Below are 22,192 nucleotides of genomic sequence, written 5' to 3' on the forward strand. Positions count from 1 at the left end.
TTAGCGCTGCTTTCGTCATGCTAGCTTTTATCCTTCCCAACAAGTTTTTCTTTTGTGGGCTCGTGACCTATTTGGCTTCTCTGCCACTGTCGTGCGCATTGAGTCGACTCCTCCGTGTCGTGTGCTGATTAGCGTCTCACGCTGTCCGCTAACAAGCTAGCCGTATGCTTGTCACATGTCAACAAACGTGTTTTTTTTAGGCTTTGGTGTGATGAGGTAAAAAAAATCCCTTCTTTTACATGTCGGCGGGTTCCAGAATCCCACTTAACTCATTGACTGGCAGACGATTTGCAAAAATGTGTCTCCACTCCAGTGCCAGGGTTTTTGTCATTGTCCCCCTAATCCGAGGACCCACAGAAGATTGAGTTTTAGGACTACATCAACATTCAGTGCAGCGCAAGAAACCTTAGACTATCATCAGAAAAGAGCATTAATTCCCAAGTTATATGTGTCTGGAGTTACCTGAGCTTGAAATGGAGGCAGCTGTCCAAAATTCAATGCAATAGATGCATATTGATTTCCATGTATATAGCACTTTAACAACAGCTGAAGCTGAAACAAAGCGCTCACATGGACAAAAGGGAACTGCAGCCCCCTCGTGGAAGGGAAACACATTGCCAGAGGTCTGACCAGCGCTGCCGCAAGAAAAACCAAACCCCAAGGAAATTCTGGAATGACGCTCCATGTCACACTGAATTCCCGAATAAATTTGGGAATGGCAGCCACTGTTTTAGGACCACATAAATATTCAATGGAGGGTAAGAAACCTTCGACTCTCTTGTTTCATCGTTAATTCCTCAATGATATGTGTCTGGGGTTATATGGGCTTGAAATGGGGGCAGCTGTCCAAAATACAGTACAATACATCCATTTTGGTTTCTATAGCGATTTAACAACAGCTAAAGGTAGAACAAAGCGCTAACATGAAAAAAGGGGGAATTCTGCCCCCTGTCGGAGGGAAAAACATTGCTAGAGGCCATGGCCAGTGCTTTATTGGCACCCAAGCAAGAAAAAAACAAAACCCGAAAACTTTCACCAACGGCGCTGATGGGTTAAAAGTGAATTCCCGAATAAATTGGGGAATGGCCGCGAATGAATTCAAATGGTTTGACAGTGTTGTGGGGGGTGGGCGGACAACGGTGGTTGGGTGGAAAGAAATCAGGAAAGCGTATGATAGCACAGCTGGCAAGTTGAGATCAGAACACACACCAAATGGCATTCAAAGAAAATGTCTGCCTCTCACACACACACTTTGGCCTTATTTTGGTCAAGGGAAAGCTTGTTTGTGTGTGTGTGTGTGTGTGTGTGTGTGTGTGTGTGTGTGTGTGTGTGTGTGTGTGTGTGTGTGTGTGTGTGTGTGTGTGTGTGTGTGTGTGTGTGTGTGTGTGTGTGTGTGTGTGTGTGTGTGTGTTTGTAATGAGGCAAATTACAGAGGACACGACGTAGCGCGATAGCATGGCTGCGGCTAAGCGCTGGCGTCAAGGACCCGAAATAGCAGCCGGTCAGCGGCTTTTCTACGTTTTGGCTCAAGGGCGCGTTTCCAAGACGCGTCCACACAAAATGGAGGCCTCACAAATACAACAAAACTCTGTATTGTCAACACGTGGGCGGCGCTTCCCCCCCAAAATATGGAGTATTGTTAAAAATTTCAAGACTCTGACACTTTACAGTCACATGATATTTTTTCTGCGGGTGAGCAGTGGCAGCCACACGCGCCACTCAACCCGGAAGTAACATAAAGTTAAAAAAAAACTAATAAAAACTAAATAACAAACAATATGACAACACAAAGACACAGAGAGTCCTTCATTCTTTAGCATTTGCTGTACCCTCTTTGTAACATGAAGCAGTTCTAGTCCTTTTCAGCAGTGGATCAGGAATGTGCACGTCTACTACAAGCTAAATGTTGAAAACAAACACGCAGCTGTAGCATCCATTGACCAAAAGAGATTGTCTCACATCTCCGGGTTTAACCCCCTCACATATGACGTACAGAGCGCACTAAAAATGATTATCATTCGATGCCATTCCTGAATTTATTTGGGAATTGAAAAGTGTGACGTGGAACACCATTCTCGAATTTATTCAGGTATTGTTTTTTTCTTGTTTCGGTGCCGACAAAGCACTGGCCAGACCGCTGGCAATGTTCTTCCCTTCCGCAAGAGGGCATCATTTACGTTTTGTCCATGTTAGCGCTTTGTTACAGCTTTAGCTGTTGTTAAAGCGCTACAGAAATCAATATTGTATTTTGTACAGCCACCCCAATTTCAAACTCATATAACTCCAGACCCAATAATTTAGGAATTAACAGTTTTTTCCGATGAAAGAAGAGAGTCTAAAGTGTCTTACGCTGCATTGAATGTTTATGTAGTTCTAAAACTCAATATTCTGTGGGCTTTGATTTTTCTTGCCCGGGTGGGAGGGGGGTAAAGCGCTGGTCAAACCTCTGGCAATGTTTTTTTTCCCTTCCACGAGGGGGTAGCATTAGCCTTTTGTACATGTTAGCCTTTTATTCCAGCAGCAGCTGTTCTTAAAGCAATATGTATGTACAGTGAAGTCTCGTTATTGTCACGGTTTGCAAGGTGGTGATGGCGGGTGCGGATCCCAAAAAGCAGGCAGGAGGGAGCAGGAGGTTGTGTTTGACAAATTGTATTAAAATAAAGTCAGCAGGAACAAAATGTAAAACATCAAAATCAACTGATCAGAAAAAAATACAAAGTAGCAAAAGAAAACCAAGTGTAAAAGTCCGCCAAGGTTAAATAAACACATGCACAGCATACAATGCATGCGATTGCAGACAAAGCATGCAACAAACAATGAACTGACACTGGATGGTCGTGTCTGGAGTCCTTTTAAGTGTCACTGATTAAAACGACCAGCACCTGCAAGGCTGCAGGCAGGGCTGACGTCGCTACCCGTTGGTCGCCAATCCGAACGTGGCAGTCCGCCACTGATCGGGACGACCAACACCTGTGCAGGTGCAGACGGGGCCGACGGCGCCACCCGTTGGTCGCCAACCAGATCATGACAGTTATATCGGTTATATTGATAATACTGCTTATTACGATACTATTTTCATTTCCCGGCAAATTTCTAGTCTTTTTATGTATAATTAGTTCCGTTTAGTACGATACATGGTTATTATCATAATCCGGTTATGACGGTGCTCTTTTTCATCTCCCGCCAGCCATTTTGCTATGTTTATATCGATACAAAAGCAGCTTAAGGTGAATCGATATTTGCTTAGGGGTTTCTATACAGTACCGCCATTATCGAAATCTTAACGGGACAAGCTTCCGTGTCTTGCGCAGTGTAGCAGACGCCATTTTCTACCATTTTCAACCGTGGCGAAACGAAACAATTGTGACCTCGGAATGAAATACTGTAACAAGGCAATCGTGGCTGTTGAGGAGAATCCAACGGGGAGCAAATCCTCCATTGCAAAAGAATTCGACGTGCCGCAAAATACTTTCACAACGTGGTTGAAGAGTAAAGATAAAATAAAGACGGCATACGAAGCGTTGGACTTTGGACCTGGATCAAAGAGGATTAGAACCTCACAATACTGTAGTCTTCTTATACAGTATACAGTTGTCTGACACCAATTTCAACGATGGGGAAACGTACAAATTGTGATATCGGAACGAAGCACAAGGCAATCATGGCTGTGGGGGACAATCCAACAAGCAACTCCTTCATCGTGAAATAGTTCGACGTGCCGCAGAATACTTCATCAACGTAAGTGATGTAAACGTTGCAGTTTTCGTTTTCCATACATGTATTTCATTATGTTGTATTCAGATATCTTTATTGCTTGCAAGAATCACTGTTTTTCATATGTTTGTACATGCTGGCGTTCGTGGTTTCTCTCCTGTGTACAATGTCAACAATGTCGAGTGATACTCAGAGTCACGATTGCAAGATTGCGTTATAAAAATAATAAATGACATTTTTATTTCATGCATAAGTTTATTTTTCACTTCACTACAGTACAAAAGCATGCTAGATATGCAATCCATGAACCCAATGAGAAAATTACATGCCATATCAAAGATCCGCCATTTATTGGCCCCGCTTCATGCAGTACGGCACAGGATCGGACATATCCATAGTACGGTTATATCGACATTTTTTTCTGACTCCCAAGAATATCGATATAACGAGACTTTACTGTATTGTATTGTATTTTGTACGGCCGCCCCCATTTCTAGCTCAGATAACTCCAGAGCCATATAACTTAGGAATTAGCTCTTTTTTTCTGATGAAAGAAAATAGTCTGATGTTTCTAACGCTATATTGGAGGTTTATGTAGTCCTAAAACTCAACATTCTGTGGGTCCTGCGACTTCTGTGACAATGACAAAAACCCTGACACTGTAGTGGACCCATTTTTGCCCATCGACTGGCAGTCAATGAGTTAATGCATAACTACCATTGTTTTCAAATTTGAAGTAAAAATAATGACTGCTATTGTGGCTATTTTTGTTAGGACTTTAGCAAGCATGATGGAATAACGTTTGATTTGCTTTAATGGGCCAAATAAAATGATCTGGCGGGCCAGATTTGGTCCCCCGGGCCTCAACTTTTACACCAGTGTGCAAGAGAGTGGGCTTAGGGTAAAGGACCACAATTTGTCTTTGATTCTGGCTGTTGTGACTTTAAATTTGGCCAGAAGGGTTGCGTCAGCTCGCTACCTACCTGGCTAGCTAGCTATCTAGCTAGCAACTTGGCTTGCTATCTATTTGCTATTTATTAGCTATCTGGCTGACTAGCTAGCTATCGAGCTGCCTATCTATTACAGTAAAGTCTCGTTATATCGATATCGGATATATCGATAGTCCCTGTTATATCGATACTATTTCTATGCACGCACGGAGAAAATTACATGCAAACAGGGTCGGATATATCGATAGTCCCGGTTATATCGATATTTTTTCGGACTCCCTTGAATATCGATATAACGAGACTTTACTGTAGTTACATTGCGATCTTGGTAGTTAGCCATCTGTCTAGCTGGCTATCTATTAGGTATTGATTTGCGAGCTAGCTAGCTTGCTATCTATTTGAGTTGTCCTGTGACTGTAAAGTGACCTTGAGAGTTTTGAAAGACGCTTATAAATGAAATGTATTATTATGATTAAAAGATGGCCGCGTGTGGGGTTGGACTTGTGTCAGCCGGTTTTTCGGTGTCAAAAATGAAGCAAAGCCGTGTTCTGTTGTCAAGGCAGCGTGCCGGAAAACACACGCCAAGCTTTGAGGTTATATTTTTTTTTATATGCAGGGGCGATCGGCAACCTGGTGGTGGCGCCCGCTCAGGTGGACGCGGTGCTGGGCAAGAAGATGACGCTGGGCTGCCAAATCCAGATAACGGCCAACCTGACGCTGATCCAGACCTCCTGGGAACGCCAAGTGGCCTCGGGCCGGGAAGTCCTGGCCGTCTACCACGGGGGCCACGGGACGCACGTCTCCCCCGACTTCGCCCATCGCGTCTCCTTCCTGTCTACCACCGAGCGAGACGTCAGCATCGCCGTGGAGGCCGTGGAGCTCGCCGACGAGGGTTCCTACACCTGCAAGGTGTCCACCTTCCCGCTGGGGAACGGGCAGGCGTCCACGCAGGTCAACGTCTTGGGTAAGCGGACCCGTGTCTCCGTTCGTGTGCTCGCCGCAGGTCACTTGCTCGAAAAAGTGGGGTCCAAAAGGGTTTAGCCGGTGTCTGAAACAACGCCATCCCGCACGCCCGGGGCGTGCAACTTTTACGTCGGGTGTACAACTTACAAAACGTCTCCTGCCGAGTGGCCGACAACTTTTTTGAAAAAAAGAAGAAAAAAAATGGACGATTTTTTTTCAAATCAAACGTTTGCTTTTTTTCAATAATTCATTGAAATTGGAATAAATTATTCCGATTTCCAAATACAGTAAAGTCTCGTTATATCGATATCGGATATATCGATAGTCCCGGTTATATCGATACTATTTCTATGCACGCACGGAGAAAATTACATGCAAACAGGGTCGGATATATCGATAGTCCCGGTTATATCGATATTTTTTCGGACTCCCTTCAATATCGATATAACGAGACTTTACTGTATTTGGTTTGGAAATTTCGGGATTTCGGTTCGTTTGGCAATTTGCATACTCGGCACGACAGCCAATCAGAAGCCTGCTTTGTGCTTCTGGACTTTCCCGAGCGTTACAAGGTCATACATTTGCGTATCATTTTCCAAAGTAGATGCACAGAAGCTCAGCCCCAGAAGAAAGATTCAAAAGAAGCTAACAAAATTTATGACGCTACAAAACGTAAATGTACATTATCCCATGACTGTAAAGTGTCCTTGTGAGTTTTGAAAGGCGCTTAGAAATTGAATGTATTATTATTATTATTATTAAAAGCATCGTGGAAAGAGGAGTTCAGGTGGCTTGTAGCAGACGACGCATTTCAGACACTGATAATACATTCTGACATTTTGTTGAAATCACCACGTGCATGAGTGTGTGTGTGCGCGTGTGTGTGTGTGTGTGTGTGTGTGTGCGTGGCTCTCACTGAACTACATTTCTAAATATTTTACGTTTATGGCTCTCTTAGTCATAAAGGTTCCCGACCCCTGCTCTAGCTAAACGTCTCTGTCGAGCAACAAAGAGCAGCTCCTGTTTTTAGTGGGGTTGGGGGGGTTTCATACTCACTCACACGGAGCCTGACGGCTGCGGCACAAATGTGTGCCCCCCCACCCAGAACCGGCGCGGGACACCGATGGCTATTTTTAGAGGATGGGGTGCCGGGAGTTATTTTGGAAATGAGTAGCGACTGGGGGGAGGGCAGCAGATGTCCCAAAGGTGACGTGGACAACAACTTCCTGTCCTTTTGTCTCATTTTCCATTTGTTGACTTGGCCTCATGGTCGTCATTGCCAAAAACTGCTTTGCCACTCAGGTCTAGCTTTGAGAAGATAAGATAAGATAAGATAAGATAAGATAAGATAAGATAAGATATAGCTAATAATAATACATTGTATTTCTAAGCGCCCTTCAAAACTCAGTCACTTAACAATCACAGGATAATGTTTTTTTCTGTGGGTGAGCAGCGACAGCCATACGCTACAGCGTTAACTCAACCCGGAAGTAACTCAAATGGATAGAAAGATAGCTAGCTAAGAGATGGTTAACAATAATAATAATAATACATTTCTTTACAAGCGTTCTTCAAAACTCTCAAGGTCACTTCAGTCACGGGACAAGTTAGATAGCTGGCTAGAAAACTAGCTAGCTAGCTCTTGTTTTGTTTTTTTAAGCAAACAAAACAAAAAACAACAATCCATAACAGCAATTCTTTGGCTCTTTTTTTGTGGCGCGGGGTGGTTGTTGTGATGAAATGTCCGCTCGAATTTGTCAGCCTTTTGTCGCTTGGTATGCTAACGTCTGGCCCGTGCTTCCAGTGGAGCCCAGAGCGTATGTAGAGGCGGGGCCGGCCCCCCTGCTGGAGGGCGAGGGCGAGTCGGTGGTGGCCACCTGCGTAGCGGAGGGCGGCCTCCCCGCCGCCGCCGTGCGATGGGAGACGGAGCTGAGCGGCCGCGCCGAGACGCAGCGACGCCAGGAGGCGGACGGCACGGCCAGCGTGCGCCTGCGCTACTTGTGGACGCCGCGCGCCGACGCCCACGGGAGCAACCTGACCTGCATGGTGCGACACCCCGCCATGGAGGACGACTTCCGCGAACACCTCACGCTCAACGTTCACTGTGAGTACGGCACCAAATCTCCTTCCTTCTTTGCTGCTCACCAGCCGTTAGTTCGCTCGTTTGTTCTCGGGAGAAATCTAAAGGGGGCAAAATAGAAGTTGGCCAAAGGCCGTGTTTGCCGTTTTTTATTAAAAAGGATGCGCGCGCGTACCGGCTGCGTCTTTACCCGACTTTATTAAAAGTGCCGCTTTGGCTAGAAAGTCTCCTCATTTGTTTTGGATGAGTCTGGCCAACCTTTTTTTTTTGACATGACACATGGAGTGATTACGAACGCTTTTGCTAACAAACTTTTTGCCTTAGGAACGTTAAATTCATACAAACTAGTTTTCAGGAAACACACGGAGCACCACAATGTCGTTCGCGAACGAGCCGGTTCTCCTAACAAGGAGCCGAAAATGGCACCCGACTTTTTTTGTCCTCTATTCCCTGCCCCCAGTCTTCGGTTAAAGCCGCACGTGATTGGTCAAGATCCGTGGTGGAGGAGGGAGGGGACATAGGCAGCAGGACACACGCAGCGTTGAGCGGGGGGAGGGGTTACAGAAACAGAAACACACACACACGAAAGGGAGACGAAAGAGCTTGAAATAACAAAACAAAAGTGGAATAAAACAGAAGTGAAATGGTGAGAAAATGGATAGAAAACAGTGAAATTTGGGCTCGTTTCAAGTTTATTGATAGTTCAAAGGCAAAGTGTAGACTGCAAGGTTAAAATATCCCATCAATCAGGCTACAAATAATCTGCACGAGCCATCTGTACAATTTGAAGAGAACATACAAGCAAGGGAACCAGCTATTAATGAAGTTTCTGGTGTGTCTGCCTGCATCTGTTGCTGTTGCAATATCACAACTTCTAAGACAGGGGTCGGGAACCTTTTTCACTAAGAGAGCCATAAAAGTAAAATATTTAGAAATGAGCCACACACACGCTCAAAAATGCACGCACGCGCGGCCACTTTTCAACAAAATGTCTGAATGTATTACAGTGAAACCTCGGTTAAAGAACCCCTTGGTTTACGAACTTTTCGGCTTACGGACGTTACATTTATGAAAATTTTACCTTGGCAGACGAACTCTTTTTCGGGATACACACGGAGCTGCCACAATGAGTGATATGTCGGTTCGCGAACGAGCCCGTTCTCCTACCAAGAAAACTGTGGCCACTGTTTTTGACCTATATTCCCCGCCCCCAGTCTTCGGTTAAAGCCACGTGATTGGTCAATCAGAATCAGAATCAGAATACCTTTATTCGTCCCGCAATGGGGAAATTTGCAAGAACCCAGCTGTGGGGGGGGGGGGGGGGGATTAAATATTAAAGATTAAATATTAAAGAGACAGGCAGACAGAGAGAGAGTGAGAAAACACACACACGAAAGGGAGATGACAGAGCTTGAAACAAAAAAACAAAAGTGTGAGAGTGTGAGAATAGTGAGAAAATGGATAGAAAACAGTTAAAATATCCCCTCAATCAGGCTCCACAAATAACCCGCACAAGTCATCTGTTCACTTGATGCAAAAAGCTATAAACCCAGCTAAACAGAACAATTGACGAAGAACTAGATACAATTATCACAGAGAAAGCACCTACAAGGGATCATTCCTCAAGATGGTGAAAGAAGCCTATGTTCCTCATCAAGTGTTTAATACTGAGGAAACCGGACACTCTATTCCATCAAGCCATTAACGACCATCACAAAGATGAGAAGGTTTCTTCAGCCGTCATCTGTACAAATTTGAAGGTTTCACAAAGGTAAATAAAATGACTTTATTGTACAGTACAGTTTATTTCTTTAATCATTATACTATAGCACATTTATTATACATAAAATAAGGTATATTTTGTGGAGTAAGGCTTAGATTAGAAAGTAGAAAATTATGTTTTATGGGGACCTGGGAACGGATTATTCTCATTTTAATGGTTTCCTATGGGAGAATTAATTTTTGGGATACACACTTTTCACCTCACACACTCTGTCTGGGAACCAATTAAGTTCGTAAGCCAGGGTCCCATTGTATTTAAAATAACTTTGTGATAGTACTCACCATTAACATGAATGGTTTTCCGTTCCTCATGATTGGTAAAAATCCAGCCGAAGAAGTGTACTCGTCTTTTTTTTTTCACTCGTCAGGCTCATTTAAAGGGGAGTTTACCTGTTTCAACATGACGGCCAGTATCATCCAATCAAAATTGCGCTTTCCCCCAACCTTAGTCAGTGTCATCCAATCAAAATTGCGCTTTCCGCCAACTGCTGCCCCAACAGGAAATGAACAGCGAAAAGGCAAGAATGTGTATTTAGTTATGGCCGAGCCATATGCAATCATCAAAAGAGCCATATATGGCTCGCGAGCCATAGATTTCCGACCTCTGTTCTAAGATGTACAACCCAGAGCTCCTTGAGACAATTGATGCAAAAAGCTATCCATTCCATCAAGCCATCGGCCATCACAAAAGTAAATAAAACGACTTTATTTTACAGTACAGTTTATTTCTTTAATTACAATACCATAGCACATGTATTATATATAAAATAATGTATATTGTGTGTAGTTTTAAGGCTTATTTAATTGAAAATTATGTTTCATGGGGATGGATTATTCTCATTTTAATGGTTTCCTATGGGAAATTAATGTTTGGAATACACACACGTTTCACCTTACACTTTCTGGGAACCAATTAAGTTCGTAAGCCAAGGTATCACTGTACTTCTGTTGCAATAGCTAAAGAAACAAATTGAGTTCAACAGCGATCAAAAAGTGTTGGTTTTCCTTCACAAGTTTTCACTTTGGTCGTCGGCCATCTTGCCTTAGCGATATCGAGCCATCATCACCTTGCATTTGTTTCGCTGCCTTCCAAAGTCGTCGTAAAGGATATTTCGGGCTTTTTCGTGAAAGGGCTAATCGAACACAGTATTCATTTACCCATGGTGCATTGCATTCGACATCCAACATGGAGGATGGTTGCAATATGGAGCACTAGAACGGGAGTAAAACTCTCAAACACATTGAAAACAGGCAGCAAACAAACATATTCTCGTTTTTAAAGAACAAATACAGTGATACCTCATCTTATGAACTTAATTGGTTCCCAGAAAGTGTGTGTAAGGCAAAAAGTGTGTGTTCCAAACATTTATTTCCCATAAGAAACCATTAAAAATGAGAATAATCCGTTCCCAGGTCCCCATAAAACTTAATTTTCTACTAAATAAGCCTTAAAACTACACAAAATATACCTTCTTTTATGTATAATAAATGTACTATTGTATTGTAATGAAAGAAATAAACTCTACTTTATAATAAAGTCGTCTTATTGACCTTTGTGATGGTAGTTGTCAATGGATGACAAACTTCCAGGTTGCCTCTTGATGACATCCGAGCGAAGTTGCCTTGCTTTCTCTGCGATAATACCCTCTCTCACACTGTCCCCTGCTAGCTGCTTTTCATTAATTAAGTTTTTCAACCTCTTCTATTGCTTCGACAACACAGAAACACCGTTAATAGCTTCCTTGTTTTTAAGGATGGTAGCAATGGTCAATTTAGCATAATGGTTTAGATTTGGCTCAACTAATGTTTTTTCATTAGCAATGTCGAAATCTCATGCTCCAATGAATCCATTTTGGTTGATCTCAATCTGTTTTTATTATTACTATTATTATTACATTACATTACATTTAATTTCTAAGTGGCTTTCAAAACTCTCCCGGTCACTTTACAGTCACAGGAAAAGTTTTTCTGTAGGTGAGCAGCGGCAGCCACACGCGACACTCGAAAGTAGCTCCAATAGATGTAAAGCTAGCCAATTAGATAGCTAGCTAATTAGATAGCCATATAGTTAATAGATAGATCTGTGCTGGTGTGCTTCTTTGAAATCCGCTTTGTGTTTTGCAAACAGTCGCGCCGACAGTCCTCATCAAAGGCGCCCAAAAAAAATGGTACGCCGGGCAAGCCGACGTGACGCTGATCTGCGACGCCCTTGCCAACCCGCCCGTCCGGGAGTATACGTGGACCAGGTGGGTGTTGACCTTTGCGCGACCTCCTGCTGCAAAGTCTCAGCCGGTCAAACCTTGTGCCCCCCCCCGCTTCCCAGAGGCTCTATATACAACGAGCACTGCTCTTCTAAGCGCTTATTTTTAGAAAGTGGGTGCGGTGGGGTGGGGGTTTCATCAAAATGGCCGTATATCATCTGGCCATTGCGTTTTGAGGACGTTTCGGCCCTCCTTTAGCTCCGCCCTCTGACAAAAATGTCTCTGCGGCCCCCTTTTCTGGTTCAGGTTGGACGGAGCCATGCCGGACGGGGTTTCCGTCATATCCAACAGATTTTCCTTCGCACGACCGCTGACGCTCAATGACTCGGGGGTGTACCGCTGCCAAGCCACCAACGACATGGGGGTCCGCAGCTCCGACGTGTCACTCTGGGTCCAAGGTAAGCCCCCCCCCCCCCCCCTGTCGTTGTACAGTGATACCTCGGCTTACGAACGCTTTAGCTCATGAACTCTTCGCTTTGCGAACATTAAATGTGCGAGAATATAATCTTGGCATACAAACTAGTTTTCGACAAAAGAACCAAACCACACGGAGCGCCACAGTGGCTGGCGTACTAGTTTTCGGCGGATAAACACCAAACCACACGGTCGAACAGCGCCATGATGGCCCAGTACGCTAAGTCGACGATTGCTACGTGTGGCTAAGGGTGTTTCGGTGTTGTCTGAGCAACGGTCTCAGGCAATAGAAGAGGTTGAAAAAGCTTTTTGCCGAGAAAGCACAACAACTTCATTCTGATATCATCAAGAGGCAACTACATCAACGACCATCACAAAGGTCAATAAAATGACTTTATTATACAGTACAGTTTATTTCTTCAATACATCATTTATTGTTTGAAATAATGTCTACCCAGAGGCCCGGGGCGTACTACTTTTACGTCGGGCGTACAACTTTCAAAACGTCTCGGCCCAGGTGGCCGACAACTTCTTCAAGAAAGAAAAAATTCCGCTACAAGCCACGTGGACTCCTCTTTCTAAGCACCTTTCTTTCAAGTACACTTTACCGTTACGGTATACCTATAGTCCAAAGCACGAAACTGGCTTCTGATTGGCTGCCGTGCCGAGTATGCAAATTGCCAAACGAATGTTCAGCAAGGGATATTTACCATAAATTAATCAAGGGAGCATTTGTGGTAGGTACTTCCTTAATTTAAAAAAAAAATCCTTTATACTTCGCAACAATGTTTTTTTTTTTTGCGATTAGTCGTCTTATTGTGTTTCAACTTGTGAAAAATGGGGCAGGCAACTTTTCAGAGTTGTCTGCTCTGGTGTCCGCTAACTTTTTGTCATTGGTTTCAGACAGTGCAATAGCACATTATACGTAAAATAAGGTATATTTTGTGTAGTTTTAAGGCTTATTTAGTAGAAAATTATGTTTTATAGGGAGCTGGAAACGGATTATTCTCATTTTTAATGGTTTCCTATGAGAAATTAATGTTTTGAAGACACACTTTTTGCCTTTCACACACTTTCTGGGAACCAATTAAATTCGTAAGGTGAGGTATCACTGTATATTTTTTTTCCCGATTGGGCTAAAATTGTGGCACTGTATCCGTTAGTGAGAAGCGAGCGCGTCCACATCTGCGCTTCCTGACGCGAGGGCCGCCGGGGGCCGGCCCACAGTTGTCAAGTCGGGTGTGGATCCTGAGAACGCTCCTTTTTGTTTTCATTCCTACGTCGCTCCTTTGTAAGCCTCCTCCAAACAAAGCAAACACACCCCCTTTCCCCCTCCTCCGATGGCTGGGCCTGGAAAAGAGCTGGACGCGCCCCAAAGAAGGCGTTACGCTTCATGTGTTTACGGGCCCGAGCGAAAGCGCAGCTGACGGACGTTCCGGAAAGACGGAAAGGCCCTTTAGCGCCCCCTCCCCTTGCTAAAGGCTTGCGGGTTTTGGCCACTGGCGTTGTTCACACCCCCCCTGGCGCCGGGGGTCAAGCAAGAGGATTCTTTGGCCCCCAACATGCCCATTTCACAACTCGCGTTGAGCACATCATTTTGAAAACGATTCATCTTGATCATCTAATCTGGAGCGATTCATCTCTGATTATTTTTAAAAAATTAATATTGACGGATTAATCTCGATAGATTCATCTCAGATGGTTTGCGAACGATTAATATCAATTATTTAATTTTGATAGATTCATTTTAGATCATTTTCAAACGATTCATGTTGAAGGATTAATCTCAATATCTTAAACTCAAATCATTTTCAAATGATTAATCCGATATATTAATCTCTGATAATGTTCAAATGATTAATTTTGATAATTTCATTTTGATGGATAATTGTCAAACGATCAATCTTGATAGATTAATCGGAGTTCATTTTCAAACGATTAATATCACTAATTTAATTTTGATAGATTAATTGCTGATCATTTCCAAATGATTCATCTTGATCATTTAATTTTGATAATTTAATCTTTCTAGATTAATCTCAGATACAGGTAATTGTCAAATGATCAATCTTGATAGATTAATTGGATATAATTTTCAAACGGTTATTCTCAATAATTTTATTTTGATCGATTAATCTATAATTTCCAAACGATTAATGATAATTTTATCTTGAAAGTTTAATAATTGATCATTTTCAAATGATCAATCTCGATATACGAATCTCAGCTCATTTTCAAACGATTAAATCTCCATTTAATTTGGATCGCTTAATGTTTGATCATTTCCAAATGATTAATTTTAATAATTTAATCTTGATAGATTAATCTCAGATGATTGTGAAACAATCAATCTTGATAGATTAATTGGAAATAATTTTTGAACGATTAACCTCAATAATTTAATTTTGATCGATTAATCTCTAATTTCCAAATGATTAATTTTGATAATTTAATCTTGATGGTTTCCAAATGATCAATCTCGATATATTAATCTCAGGTCATTTTCAAATGATTAATCTCCATCATTTAATTGTGATCGCTTAATCTCTGATCATTTCCAAATGATTAATTTTGATAATTTAATCTTGATAGATTAATCTCAGATATTTGTCAAACGATCAATCTTGATAGATTAATTGTAAATAATTTTTGAACGATTAATCTCAGTAATTTAATTTTGACCAATAAATCTCTAATTTCCAAATGATTAACCTTGATAATTAATTTTGATAGATTCATGTCTGATCATTTTGAAACGATCAATCTCGATAGATTTATCTCAATTCATTTTCAAACGATTATCTCGACTATTTAATTGTGATCGCTTAATTTCAGGTCATTTCCCAACAAATATGAAAATATAATCTTGATAGTTTAAAAATGTATCATTTTCAAACTATCAATCTCGATAGATTAATCTCAGGTCATTTTTAAACGATTAATTTTCATCATTTAATTGTGATCGCTTAATTTCTGATCATTTCCAAACGATTAATTTTGATCATTTAATTTTGAGAGATTAGTTGGAAATAAATTTTGAACGATTAATCTCAATAATTTATTTTTGATCGATTCATCTCTGATCATTTCCAAACGATTAATTTTGATCATTTAATCTTGATAGATTAATTGGAAATAAATTTTGAACGATTAATCTCAATAATTTAATTTTGATCGATTAATAATTGATCATTTTCAAACGATCAATCTTGATAGATAAATCTCAGATTATTTTCAAACGATCAATCTTGATAGATAAATCTCAGATTATTTTCAAACGATTAATCTTGACAATCTAATCGTGATAGTTTAAAAATGTATCATTTTCAAACTATCAATCTCGATAGATTAATCTCAGGTCATTTTTAAACGATTAATATCCATGATTTAATTGTGATCGCTTAATCTCTGATCATTTCCAAACTATTAATTTTGATCATTTAATCTTGATAGATTAATTGGAAATAAATTTTGAACGATTAATCTCAATAATTTAATTTTGATCGATTCATCTCTAATTTCCAAATGAATAATTTTGATAATTTAATCTTGATCGTTTAATCTCTGATCATTTTCAAACGATCAATCTGGACATTTTAATTTCAGATCATTTTCAAACGATTAATCTCCATGATTTAATTGTGATCGCTTAATCTCTGATCATTTCCAAACGATTAATTTTGATCATTTTAATCTTGATAGATTAATTGGAAATAAATTTTGAACGATTAATCTCAATAATTTAATTTTGATCGATTCATCTCTAATTTCCAAATGAATAATTTTGATAATTTAATCTTGATCATTTTCAAACAATCAATCCAGATAGATTAATTTTAGGTCATTTTTCAACGATTAATCTCAATAATTTAATTTTGATCGTTTAATCTCTGATCGTTTTCAAACAATCAATCCAGATAGATTAATTTTAGGTCATTTTTAAACAATCTCCATCATTTAATTGTGATCGCTTAATCTCTGATCATTTCCAAAAGATTAATTTTGATCATTTAATCTTAACAGATTAATTGGAAATAAATTTTGAACGATTAATCTCAATAATTTAATTTTGATCGATTCATCTCTAATTTCCAAATGAATAATTTTGATAATTTAATCTCTGATCGTTTTCAAACAATCAATCCAGATAGATTAATTTTAGGTCATTTTTAAACAATCTCCATCATTTAATTGTGAACGCTTAATCTCGGATCATTTCCAAACGATCAATCTGGACATTTTAATTTCAGATCATTTTCAAACGATTAATCTCCACTATTTAATTGTGATGGCTTAATGTCAGATCATTTCCGAACAATTAATTTTGCGAATTTAATCGTGTTAGATTAATGTCAAATAATTGTCAAACGATCCATCTCGATAGATTAATTGGAGATCATTTTTCAACGATTAATCTCAATAATTTAATTTTGATAATTTAATCTCTGATCGTTTTCAAACAATCAATCCAGATAGATTAATTTTAGGTCATTTTTAAACAATCTCCATCATTTAATTTTGATCGCTTAATCTCTGATCATTTCCAAATGATTAATTTTGATAATTTAATCTTGATCGTTTAATCTCTGATCATTTTCAAACGATCAATCTGGACATTTTAATTTCAGATCATTTTCAAACGATTAATCTCCATGATTTAATTGTGATCGCTTAATCTCTGATCATTTCCAAACGATTAATTTTGATCATTTTAATCTTGATAGATTAATTGGAAATAAATTTTGAACGATTAATCTCAATAATTTAATTTTGATCGATTCATCTCTAATTTCCAAATGAATAATTTTGATAATTTAATCTTGATCGTTTTCAAACAATCAATCCAGATAGATTAATTTTAGGTCATTTTTAAACAATCTCCATCATTTAATTGTGATCGCTTAATCTCTGATCATTTCCAAAAGATTAATTTTGATCATTTAATCTTAACAGATTAATTGGAAATAAATTTTGAACGATTAATCTCAATAATTTAATTTTGATCGATTCATCTCTAATTTCCAAATGAATAATTTTGATAATTTAATCTCTGATCGTTTTCAAACAATCAATCCAGATAGATTAATTTTAGGTCATTTTTAAACAATCTCCATCATTTAATTGTGAACGCTTAATCTCTGATCATTTCCAAAAGATTAATTTTGATAATTTAATCTTGATCGTTTAATCTCTGATCATTTTCAAATGATCAATCTGGACATTTTAATTTCAGATCATTTTCAAACGATTAATCTCCATGATTTAATTGTGATCGCTTAATCTCTGATCATTTCCAAACGATTAATTTTGATCATTTTAATCTTGATAGATTAATTGGAAATAAATTTTGAACGATTAATCTCAATAATTTAATTTTGATCGATTCATCTCTAATTTCCAAATGAATAATTTTGATCGTTTAATCTTGATCGTTTTCAAACAATCAATCCAGATAGATTAATTTTAGCTCATTTTTAAACGATTAATCTCCATCATTTAATTGTGATCGCTTAATCTCGGATCATTTCCAAACGATTAATCCTGCGTTGTCCGACCCCTCCGCAGAACCCCCGTCCACCACGGCCGCCACAGCCGGCGGCGGTCCCCCCGTCTACCCCGCCGGCACGACCCGTCCGCCGTCCCGCTCGCCCACGCCGGCCCCGGCGCGGGACGGGTCCCTGGGCGCGGCGGTGGGGGGCGCGGCGGGCGCCGCCCTGGTCCTGCTGCTTGCGCCGCTGGCCGTGTGCCTGTCGGTGGCGCGCAAGCGGCGCACCTTCCGCGGCGACTACTACACCAAGCAGTACTTGGGCCCGGCCGACGTGCGCAAGGAGACGCAGATGGACGTCCTGCAGCCGCACGAGCTGCGCGAGGTCTACGGAGACAAAGGTCACCAGGGCAGCCAGGACCTCAAGCCCAAACTGGCCGATGACCTCATCTACGGCGGCGAGGACGAGGAGGTCGGCATTGGCGGCGGCGGCGACGACTGGGCCGAACGGCGCTGTGACTACTTTGCCGACGGCTACGGCGCCCGCCGGCTGGGCGGCCTCGCCAACGGGTCGCCGTACCTCCCGGACGACCGCCGCCACGACTGCCGGGACGGCGACTACGTGGCGCACATGGACGGATCGGTCATCTCGCGGCGGGAGTGGTACGTCTGAGCTGGACCGGGACCGCTCCTTCGGGTCGGGCGGGGCGAGGGGAACCCGTTCCGCCTCTCGAAAGCCCAAAGCCAACGTCGGGAAAACGGGAAAATGCCGCCTTTCCTTCTTCCGCACTACTGAGACGTGCTCGCCATGGCACGAATGGCAAAGGTGCCATCCTGAGGACCCCATGCCCCCTTTTTTGGGGAGGAAGGGAGGGTGGACCACCGCAAGACCAATCCTCACAAACAAGACTTGGTGGGGGGAGCGCACAATTTTGACGGAGAGCTCGCAAGGGGGCCCGACAACTTGAGTTTCTTGCTCGCCACCAAGCGGAATGGACGCCAAGCCACAAGTTTCACACCACAAGGTGGCCTAGTCCTATTCTCTGTCTGTGGCGACCAATCCGGGGTGGAACCCGTTTCTCCCCGCACCCCAAAACTCATCTGCATTTGTTGCTGATTTCAGATCTTTGGTTCACTGGCGACTCCAAATTGTCCAAATGGCTTGTTTGTCCGTCGGTGCCCTGTTATTGGCCGGCGACCAGTCCAGGGTGCCTCCTTCCCATCCCTCTTACTCGCTGGGCTCTTTCATGTACCTTTGATCAAAGTGTCGTGTCACGGACACATGCGGAATGGACGCTAACACACAAGTTTCACACCACAAGGTGGTCTGGTCCTATTCTCTGTCTGTGGCGACCAATCCGGGGTGGACCCCGTCCGCCCCCCCCCAAAAAAAACTCATCTGGATTTGTTGCTGATTTCAAACCTTTGGTTCACTGGCAACTCCAAATTGTTCAAATGGCTTATTTGTCCGTCGGTGCCCTGCCAGTGGCTGGCTACCGGTCCGGGGTGCCCCCTCCCCCACTCCCCCCCCCTCCTCACCTCTTGCTTCTTTTACTCACCGGGCTTTTTCATGTGACCAAAGTGTCACGTTACGTAGGCGTGCGGGGAAAAGGAGGCAAAATCGGGGAAAAGGAGGCGTTTTTTGCCTGGACGAGGAAGCGGAAACATTGGTCGCCACTGACATCTGCGCACGCTCGTCACTGAAAAAAAAAAAACGGGGGGGGGCAAGAAATCGGAGAGGGGAAAACACGTGGAAAAGTTCCCAACCGGAGGAGGAGACTGTCTTGCTCTCTCTCGCTTAAACGTCCTCTCAAAAGCCTCAGCAGAGGGCTGACATCATCTTGCAACCTGCCCCCCCCCCCTTTAACCCTCGCCAGACCCGCATGATCAGTTTGAGCAAAACAAGTCAAGTGGTGCCTTGTCATCAGAGTGACGCAGGCCTTTGGGGACTTGTCGTTGGAATTAATTGAAAACACACAAACGCGCAGGCAGCGGACATTTTGTTTATTAACAACAAATTAAAGTAGCTCAAAATAATTTTGGGGAGGGGGAAAAAACTAAACCTGCAATGTTGTTGAACATCATGCAGACCCCCCCCCCCCCCCCCGCCCCTCCTCGCCTGGTCATCTGTTTACATAAGGATGACTCATCACCCTTTCAAAATTTAGTTTAAAAACTTTCACATTTGGTCCCCCCCCCCTGATAGAAAATTGAAGCACGCTGGTGCGAAAGGGCATCGGGGGTCCGCCTCCATGTGCTGCTGCGGCCACGCCTCTTTGAGGTTTTTGCCGCCGCCGCTTGCAGGCGTGTCCCGGCCCCGCCCTTGCTGAGAATAAATCCCTTTAATCTCTCTCACACACACACACAGAAGAGCCGATGGAGCCATTTAGGTGGCGCTCGGGAGCTGTTTGGGAAGTTGCTCGGGAGCCATTTGGGAGTGTCCCAAGGGCCGCCCCAAATCTCACGACATTAGGCGAGCCTCTCGCTAACTTGTTCGCTCCGCACACCGGAGCACTTTAATCGGTGTCAGCTGTTCAAGGGGGTGGACAAATATTTTGGGGGGATATTTTTACATTTCAAACAAAAAAGAAAGGAAGGCGGGGGAACAGACGCAGGGGGAAGGAAATCTACACTTGTTCCATCAGGCGATTGTTGAGTGAATTTCTGCTGAAGGCCCTCCCACTTTTTTAAGGGTTGGTTTTCATGACATTTTATCAGCCCAAATACAGTGATACCTCAGTTCTCGACCATAATTCGTTCCAGGACCCTGTTCGAAACCATCTCTTTGCTCCTGTCACTTGCGAGTTGACAGCAGTGGGGGGGGCTGCCTCTCCCGGCCGTTCTGCACCTGCTGGGGGGCATTTATACGGTTCGCGATCACCTCGCCAATGCCGGATGATTGACTCAACTCGCGAGTGTATCCGGTCCGAGGTATTTTCCCTGCGTGCCGTAAATTTATGTCATCTTCCGGGATTGCGTAATTTTGCACCCTCGTGTGCCATTTGCTTTTTGGCGTAGTAAGCGGGTCGGATCACCCCCTGCCTTCTTACTCGCTGTGTTTTCTTTTATTTGTGAATAAACATCCTGCTTGGGTAGTAAGTCTCTGCCGCCTGCTTTGGGATCCCAAACATTCCACTACGTTCCGACGAGTCAGCTGCTGTCACTCTCGCTCGGAACGTGACAGCTACGGATGACTCGGCTACAGGATGTTCTTTTCTCTTCAAATATCTATCCAATGACACTTGCTCTCACGCCCACGGTCACGTCACTAGATTTAACAGCCTCCTTATTCTTTAATATCGTACTGATCGTAGATTTCGCCATGCTGTATTCCCTCGCCAGATCAGACACTCGCACACCTCCTTCATATTTTGCGATTATTTCTTTCTTAAATGCAATAGTTGTACGCACTACTTTTCTTTATTCACTTTAAGCAGCACTTACTTTCTTTGGAGGCATCATTAGAGGCTAAAACTCTTCGTACACCTATATTAAACGCTAGAGCAAAACGCAGCACGTCCGCAAGTGACAACAGTTGGTCACGGAGAGAGCGATACACCCGTACGCCGCTCAGCACCCCACCCTCGTGTACGCACTCATGCGTCGTATTGCCGTTCGAACGCCAAAGCAAGAATATCTCGAATACAGTAAAGTCTCGTTATATCGATATCGGATATATCGATAGTCCCGGTTATATCGATACTATTTCTATGCACGCACGGAGAAAATTACATGCAAACAGGGTCGGATATATCGATAGTCCCGGTTATATCGATATTTTTTCGGACTCCCTTGAATATCGATATAACGAGACTTTACTGTATTTTGTTCGAACTGTGAGGCGTTCGAGAACCGAGGTACCACTGTAGTTTTTTCCTCCTATTTTTTTACTAGACAGCCTGAAAAAAAATTGTCTGTGTTTATTTCAGAAAATGGATCATCCCACGACAATGAAAAAGAACTTTCCTTGGGAAAAAAGAGCATTTGGGGGGGGGGGGGTGACTTGTATGATTGCGCAATTTTCCCTGTGATGTTGGGTAGGGGGCAAGCATCAACATGCACCTCACGTTCACATCAGGAAAGTACTTTTCCCGCCATTTTGTGGGGCGCACGGCGACACGTTAGCATTAGCTTCACGACGTTTGCTTGGTTTTCGCGCGCGGACAAAAGCTTATTTATCGTACGAGCCCGCTCGGCGCCATCTTGGGAAATCACGTCTTTGTACATAAAGTGGCGCCTTTGTTGATGTTGTCACGACACCTTTTGGACAGACGGCTTCTGAGGTTTTGCTGTTTTTCTTTGTTTGTTTTTGCAATAAAAGTCTTGGGCTGAGCCAGTAATCGCCCTCTCGTTCATCTTGTTGACATGGGCGAGCGCTCGTTCATCAGTTTATCCCCCCCCCCCCCGTCGACGAAGGATTTGCCGCCGTTCCCGACAGTCGTGTCGAGGAAATCTTGAGAAAAGAATGTTTGGCGTTTTACGATGAGACATTTGTTTTGTTTTTTCCCCTCGGCCGGGTGACCCCCGCACCCCCATTTTTTTT

At 42.6% G+C, this 22,192-nt stretch overlaps 1 protein-coding gene across 2 annotated transcripts in view; it reads left to right on the forward strand.

Annotated features, from left to right (window-relative positions):
- nectin3a (nectin cell adhesion molecule 3a) overlaps positions 1-21,981 on the forward strand; it is a 36,337-nt gene extending 14,356 nt beyond the window's left edge. The window contains exons 2-6 of one of the 2 annotated variants that reach the window (XM_089014267.1): positions 5,281-5,628; positions 7,432-7,731; positions 11,618-11,735; positions 11,997-12,148; positions 21,579-21,981. In XM_089014267.1, the coding sequence (XP_088870393.1) occupies positions 5,281-5,628; positions 7,432-7,731; positions 11,618-11,735; positions 11,997-12,148; positions 21,579-21,895 (1,235 nt within the window). In that variant the 3' untranslated portion in view covers positions 21,896-21,981. Of the gene's footprint in view, positions 1-5,280; positions 5,629-7,431; positions 7,732-11,617; positions 11,736-11,996; positions 12,149-17,729 lie in introns of both variants that reach the window. The other variant, XM_089014266.1, reaches the window with a different exon arrangement.
- Positions 21,982-22,192: the final 211 nt, after the last annotated feature.

The sequence above is a fragment of the Hippocampus bargibanti genome, linkage group LG14 (assembly GCF_051943395.1).
Source record: "Hippocampus bargibanti isolate YZ-2025 linkage group LG14, ASM5194339v1, whole genome shotgun sequence".
NCBI lineage: Eukaryota > Metazoa > Chordata > Actinopteri > Syngnathiformes > Syngnathidae > Hippocampus > Hippocampus bargibanti.